The sequence below is a fragment of the Borostomias antarcticus genome, assembly GCF_949987555.1.
Source record: "Borostomias antarcticus genome assembly, chromosome: 27".
NCBI lineage: Eukaryota > Metazoa > Chordata > Actinopteri > Stomiiformes > Stomiidae > Borostomias > Borostomias antarcticus.
The window spans coordinates 7,725,732-7,733,231 of record NC_140260.1 but is presented as its reverse complement, the minus strand read 5'-3'; the positions used below and the strand labels follow the sequence as shown (position 1 = coordinate 7,733,231).

The 7,500-nt window shown below is 49.4% G+C and overlaps 1 protein-coding gene across 1 annotated transcript in view; it reads left to right on the top strand.

Moving 5' to 3' along the window:
• The window catches only part of cthrc1a (collagen triple helix repeat containing 1a), a gene marked incomplete at both ends in the record, with an annotated part of 6,603 nt that extends 3,197 nt beyond the window's left edge, over nt 1-3,406 (top strand). Inside the window, 2 exons of the mRNA XM_084459334.1 lie at nt 2,040-2,258; nt 3,140-3,406. Coding sequence (XP_084315460.1) covers nt 2,040-2,258; nt 3,140-3,406 — 486 coding nt within the window. The remainder of the gene's footprint in view (nt 1-2,039; nt 2,259-3,139) is intronic.
• Between the last annotated feature and the right edge of the window lie 4,094 nt (nt 3,407-7,500).

The window sequence follows — 7,500 nt, the reverse complement described above, 5'->3', positions numbered from 1 at the left end:
AATGCTCTTTAATTGTGCAGAGAAGGGCTGTAATTAAGGGACAGCTTTGAACAGGGCGGGAGAGAGCAGGAGGAGTCTTAACAGACCAGGACGACGACGATGATGATGATGATGATGATGATGATGATGATGGAAAGGAGACAGACGGTGACGCACGCTGTAGTTATCCCTGTGGTTTCTACAAGCCTCAGCCCAGTCTCCTGGCAGTGGTGTAGAAGTGGTGACTAAAGGAGTGGGTTTACTGTGTGTGTGTGTGTGTGTGTGTGTGTGTGTGTGTGTGTGTGTGTGTGTGTGTGTGTGTGTGTCCATAAAGAAGGTGGTTTTCCTCTCTATAGCTCTGTAGGCCCTGCGTTGCTCTACTGTCTCTCCTCCATAGCCTGACACTCAGACTGAATCGCCATTTTGTTTCACTTCATTACTCAGTCCTCAGCGATTAGTTCATCCCTCTAACCCAATCACAGCATTTGACAGGGGATTCAAAGGACGCTGGTTGGCCTGGTTGGAATTCCAACCGAGAAATCACTCTGGATGAGAACTTTTCCAGACGCCGAATCCCATTCCAGAAATTAAAGTGGGCGTGCGATTGCGTCTGGAGCCAGACTATCTCCTCCACGCAGTGAGTCTAGAGAGAGACCTGCTCTGAGAGAGACCTGCTCTGAGAGAGACCGGGTCTGAGAGAGACCTGGTCTGAGAGAGACCTGCTCTGAGAGAGACCTGGTCTGAGAGAGACCTGCTCTGAGAGAGACCTGCTCTGAGAGAGACTTGGTCTGAGAGAGGCCGGGTCTGAGAGAGACCTGCTCTGAGAGAGACCTGCTCTGAGAGAGGCCGGGTCTGAGAGAGACCTGGTCTGAGAGAGGCCGGGTCTGAGAGAGACCTGGTCTGAGAGAGGCCGGGTCTGAGAGAGGCCGGGTCTGAGAGAGGCCGGGTCTGAGAGAGGCTGGGTCTGAGAGAGGCCGGGTCTGAGAGAGGCTGGGTCTGAGAGAGGCTGGGTCTGAGAGAGGCCGGGTCTGAGAGAGGCTGGGTCTGAGAGAGGCTGGGTCTGAGAGAGACCTGGTCTGAGACGTGGTCTCCCTGGCAGCTGCTGTCTCTCCCGGCCTCCTGCAGCAGCCTGGTTCTGTTCAGGGAGATGTGTCTTGGGGCCGGAGGGGGGTTGGGCCCAGGGAGGGTCAGAACCAGATGATGGATGCTGCGCTAAGGATTTTCCCAGGAGGAGGAGTGAGTTGGCGGAACTGCAGCTGGTGACCCCCCCCCCCCCCTTCCCTCCCTCCCCTCTTCCCTCCCTCCCTCACCCTGCCCCCCTCCCCTCTCTCCCCCTTCCCCCCTCCCCCAACTCTGCTGACAGACGAGGAGTTGACTAAGCTGATTCAGCTGGGGAAGCACACACACCAAACCACATCAGTTAACTATTCCGTCACACACACACACACACACAATGCATGCGCAAACACACCACACACACGTGCACACACACACACACACACACACACACACATCTAACCACACCAACACATCAAACCACACCAGTTAACTATGCCATCTCACACACACAAACAGACACGTGCACACACACCTAACCACATCAATTACTGTCAAACACACACACACACACCACACACATACACACACAATAGACACACATAATATGTTGTATATATATTATGTAATATATATTATACACACACTATCACTTATCTCTCTCCATTTGTGTTTTTTGGGGCCATAATAACACAGTAAAAGTCAGGAATAGAACACAACTCTATTGTGAAAAAATGCCTTTGACCTCAAACAGTTAAGAACTTCACCACACACACAGGACATACAACTCTTACAACATCCTTACAATATTCTCTCTCTCTCTCCTTTCTCTCTCTCACAGATACTGTACAAACACATTCTCTTTTTTTCTTACTTTCTAACACACACACACACACACACACACACACACACACACGCACACGCACGCACACACACACACACACGCACACACACAGTGTATGTGCAGCCCTAACCCTGCTGTTCTGTCCTGTCCTGTGCTCCAGTACAGCTCGTGTCTGCAGGGCCCGGCCGGCCCCCAGGGACGCGACGGGAACCCCGGGGTTAACGGGATACCGGGAACGCCAGGAATCCCGGGGCGTGACGGTCCGCGCGGAGAGAAGGGGGAGTGTGTGAGCGAGAGGTACGAGGAGGCCTGGAAACCCAACTTCAAACAGTGCGCCTGGAACTCCCTCAACTACGGCATCGACCTGGGAAAGATCGCTGTGAGTCTGTCTGGAGTGGGTCTGTGTGGAGTGGGTCTGTGTGGAGTGGGTCTGTGTGGAGTGGGTCTGTGTGGTGTGGGTCTGTGTGGAGTGGGTCTGTGTGGAGTGGGTCTGTCTGGAGTGGGTCTGTCTGGAGTGGGTCTGTGTGGAGTGGGTCTGTGTGGAGTGGGTCTGTGTGGAGTGGGTCTGTGTGGAGTGGGTCTGTCTGGAGTGGGTCTGTGTGGAGTGGGTCTGTCTGGAGTGGGTCTGTCTCAGTGGGTCTGTGTGGAGTGGGTCTGTGTGGAGTGAGTCTGTGTGGAGTGGGTCTGTGGGGAGTGGGTCTGTGTGGAGTGGGTCTGTCTGGAGTGGGTCTGTCTGCTCATAGAGATAGTAGGTTCTAGAGTGGGCCTGTCTTCTCATAGAGATATAAGGTTCTAAAGTAGGCCTGTTTTCTTATAGAGATATAGAAGGTTCTAGAGTAGGCTTGTCTGGTCATAGAGACGTATGATGTATAGGTTCTAGAGTAGGCTTGTCTGGTCATGTATAGGTTCTAGAGTAGGCTTGTCTGGTTATAGAGACGTATGATGTATAGGTTCTAGAGTAGGCCTTATGGGTTGATAGTATAGCCTGCCAGACCGGCCCAAAACCTGCTCGTTTTTATTCTCACAGGAAGAAGTCTGACTCTCTCTCCCTACTCTCTCTCTCTCTCTTTCTCTCTCTCTCTCTCTTTGTCCCCCTCTCTCTCCTCCTATCTCTCCCTATACCCCCCCTCTCTCCTCCTATCTCTCCCTACCACTTCTCTCTCTCTCTCCTCCCACCTCTCCCTACCCCCTCTCTCTCTCCTCCTCTCCCTCTTTCTCTCTCCCTACCCCCCCTCCCCTCCTCTCTGCTGCCCCCTGCAGGACTGTACGTTCACCAAGCTGCGGACGGACAGCGCCCTGCGTGTTCTGTTCACCGGCTCTCTGAGGCTGAAGTGTAAGACGGCGTGCTGCCAGCGCTGGTACTTCACCTTCAACGGCGCCGAGTGCACCGGACCCCTTCCCATAGAGTCCATCATCTACCTGGACCAGGGCAGCCCAGAGCTCAACTCCACCATCAACATCCACAGAACCTCCTCAGGTAAACTAGTCTATAACACCAGCACCCACAGAACCTCCTCAGGTAACTAGTCTATAACACCAACACCCACAGAACCTCCTCAGGTAAACTAGTCTATAACACCAACACCCACAGAACCTCCTCAGGTAAACTAGTCTATAACACCAACACCCACAGAACCTCCTCAGGTAAACTAGTCTATAACACCAACACCCACAGAACCTCCTCAGGTAAAGTAGTCTATAACACCAACACCCACAGAACCTCCTCAGGTAACTAGTCTATAACACCAACACCCACAGAACCTCCTCAGGTAAACTAGTCTATAACACCAACACCCACAGAACCTCCTCAGGTAAACTAGTCTATAACACCAACACCCACAGAACCTCCTTAGGTAAATTAGTCTATGACATCAGCATAGAACCTCCTCAGGTAAACTAGTCTATAACACCAACACCCACAGAACCTCCTTAGGTAAATTAGTCTATGACATCAGCATAGAACCTCCTCAGGTAAACTAGTCTATAACACCAACATCTATAGAACCTCCTCAGGTAAACTAGTCTATAACACCAACATACACAGAACCTCATCAGGTAAACTAGTCTATTACACCAACATCCACAGAACCTCCTCAGGTAAACTAGTCTATGACACCAACACCCACAGAACCTCCTCAGGTAAACTAGTCTATAACACCAACACCCACAGAACCTCCTCAGGTAAACTAGTCTATAACACCAACATCCACAGAACCTCCTCAGGTAAACTAGTCTATAACACCAACACCCACAGAACCTCCTCAGGTAAACTAGTCTATAACACCAACACCCACAGAACCTCCTCAGGTAAACTAGTCTATAACACCAACACCCACAGAACCTCCTCAGGTAAACTAGTCTATAACACCAACACCCACAGAACCTCCTCAGGTAAACTAGTCTATAACACCAACACCCACAGAACCTCCTCAGGTAAATTAGTCTATGACATCAGCATAGAACCTCCTCAGGTAAACTAGTCTATAACACCAACATCTATAGAACCTCCTCAGGTAAACTAGTCTATAACACCAACATACACAGAACCTCATCAGTTAACTAGTCTATAACACCAACATCCACAGAACCTCCTCAGGTAAACTAGTCTATAACACCAACACCCACAGAACATCCTCAGGTAAACTAGTCTATAACACCAACACCCACAGAACCTCCTCAGGTAAACTAGTCTATAACATCAAAACCCACAGAACCTCCTCAGGTAAATTAGTCTATAACATCAGCATAGAACCTCCTCAGGTAAATTAGTCTATAACACCAACACCCACAGAACCTCCTCAGGTAAACTAGTCTATAACACCAACACCCACAGAACCTCCTCAGGTAAACTAGTCTATAACACCAACACCCACAGGATCTCCTCAGGTAAACTAGTCTATAACATCAGCATAGAACCTCCTCAGGTAAACTAGTCTATAACACCAACACCCACAGAACCTCCTCAGGTAAACTAGTCTATAACACCAACACCCACAGAACCTCATCAGGTAAACTAGTCTATAACACCAACACCCACAGAACCTCCTCAGGTAAACTAGTCTATAACACCAACACCCACAGAACCTCCTCAGGTAAACTAGTCTATAACACCAACACCCACAGAACCTCCTCAGGTAAACTAGTCTATAACACCAACATCTATAGAACCTCCTCAGGTAAACTAGTCTATAACACCAACACCCACAGAACCTCCTCAGGTAAACTAGTCTATAACACCAACACCCACAGAACCTCCTCAGGTAAACTAGTCTATAACACCAACACCCACAGAACCTCCTCAGGTAAACTAGTCTATAACACCAACACCCACAGAACCTCCTCAGGTAAACTAGTCTATAACACCAACACCCACAGAACCTCCTCAGGTAAACTAGTCTATAACACCAACACCCACAGAACCTCCTCAGGTAAACTAGTCTATAACACCAACATCTATAGAACCTCCTCAGGTAAACTAGTCTATAACACCAACACCCACAGAACCTCCTCAGGTAAACTAGTCTATAACACCAACACCCACAGAACCTCCTCAGGTAAACTAGTCTATAACACCAACACCCACAGAACCTCCTCAGGTAAACTAGTCTATAACACCAACATCTATAGAACCTCCTCAGGTAAACTAGTCTATAACACCAACACCCACAGAACCTCCTCAGGTAAACTAGTCTATAACACCAACACCCACAGAACCTCCTCAGGTAAACTAGTCTATAACACCAACACCCACAGAACCTCCTCAGGTAAACTAGTCTATAACACCAACACCCACAGAACCTCCTCAGGTAAACTAGTCTATAACACCAACACCCACAGAACCTCCTCAGGTAAACTAGTCTATAACACCAACACCCACAGAACCTCCTCAGGTAAACTAGTCTATAACACCAACATCTATAGAACCTCCTCAGGTAAACTAGTCTATAACACCAACACCCACAGAACCTCCTCAGGTTAACTAGTCTATAACACCAACACCCACAGAACCTCCTCAGGTAAACTAGTCTATAACACCAACACCCACAGAACCTCCTCAGGTAAACTAGTCTATAACACCAACACCCACAGAACCTCCTCAGGTAAACTAGTCTATAACACCAACACCCACAGAACCTCCTCAGGTAAACTAGTCTATAACACCAACACCCACAGAACCTCCTCAGGTAAACTAGTCTATAACACCAACATCTATAGAACCTCCTCAGGTAAACTAGTCTATAACACCAACACCCACAGAACCTCCTCAGGTAAACTAGTCTATAACACCAACACCCACAGAACCTCCTCAGGTAAACTAGTCTATAACACCAACACCCACAGAACCTCCTCAGGTAAACTAGTCTATAACACCAACACCCACAGAACCTCCTCAGGTAGTCTATAACACCAACACCCACAGAACCTCCTCAGGTAAACTAGTCTATAACACCAACACCCACAGAACCTCCTCAGGTAAACTAGTCTATAACACCAACACCCACAGAACCTCCTCAGGTAAACTAGTCTATAACACCAACACCCACAGAACCTCCTCAGGTAAACTAGTCAACAGTATGAGTGCACAGTAATCAATCAGTTTGATATGGAACTGTACTGCAATACACATAAAATCTATTGACGTCCTGAGGTCAGTCCAAACACTAATATTAACAACCTTCTCTGACAAAAGTCTTTGCGTCCTCTGATGAAGAAACATGTGACTACCTGTCATAAACAGTGCTGAAGCCAGCTATGGCACCGCCAAGCTACAGTAGCTATTAAACGGGCCTTGTGGGTTTGAAACCTATCCTGTCAAACGCTACAGTGTCAACCGATCGTAGTCCCTCCTAAACATTGACCGAAGCTAACATTACACCCGACCCGGGTCAGACGAGCTGTCCCGACCCGTTAGTTTGTGTGAAAGATTTAACACAGAACCGCAGCCGGTGGTCAGATCACCCCCACGTGGGTGTAGCGTTACGTAGAGATACGAAACAATCTCCACCTCCAAAAACACACCAGCCAGTTGAGTCTGCATGTTGGAACGGCTCACCAAAGTCGCAGACACGTTGGGCTGCTTGGAAGCTTACTCAGAGCTTTCTCCAAACCCTCTTTGTGTGGTCTGTCGCTGGGCCATCTGAGGGCCATCTCTGGGCCCGGCCAGGGTCTGCTGGGCCATCTGAGGGCCATCTCTGGGCCCCAGCCAGGGTCTCCTGGGCTATATGAGGGCCATCTCTGGGCCAGACCCAGGGTCTCCTGGGCCATCTGAGGGCCATCTCTGGGCCTGGCCAGGGTCTCCTGGGCCTATATGAGGGCCATCTCTGGGCCAGACCCAGGGTCTGCTGCTGAGCTCTGGTCAGAGGAGGGACTACAGGCGTGTCTGGAGGCCGTGTGGTTCCACAGAGCCGTAGATTAACGGCACCGTAGGACATGAAGATCAAACCCTCTGTAATTCACGCCAGCATGGACTTGATGAAGCAGACTTTTGGGGGACATTGCATTGACTTACATTCATTCCGTATCCCCTCACCCTAACCATAACCTTAGCACTAACCCTAAACCCAAGCCTCACCCTAACCATAACCTTAGCACTAACCCTAAACCCAACCCCAAGCCTCACC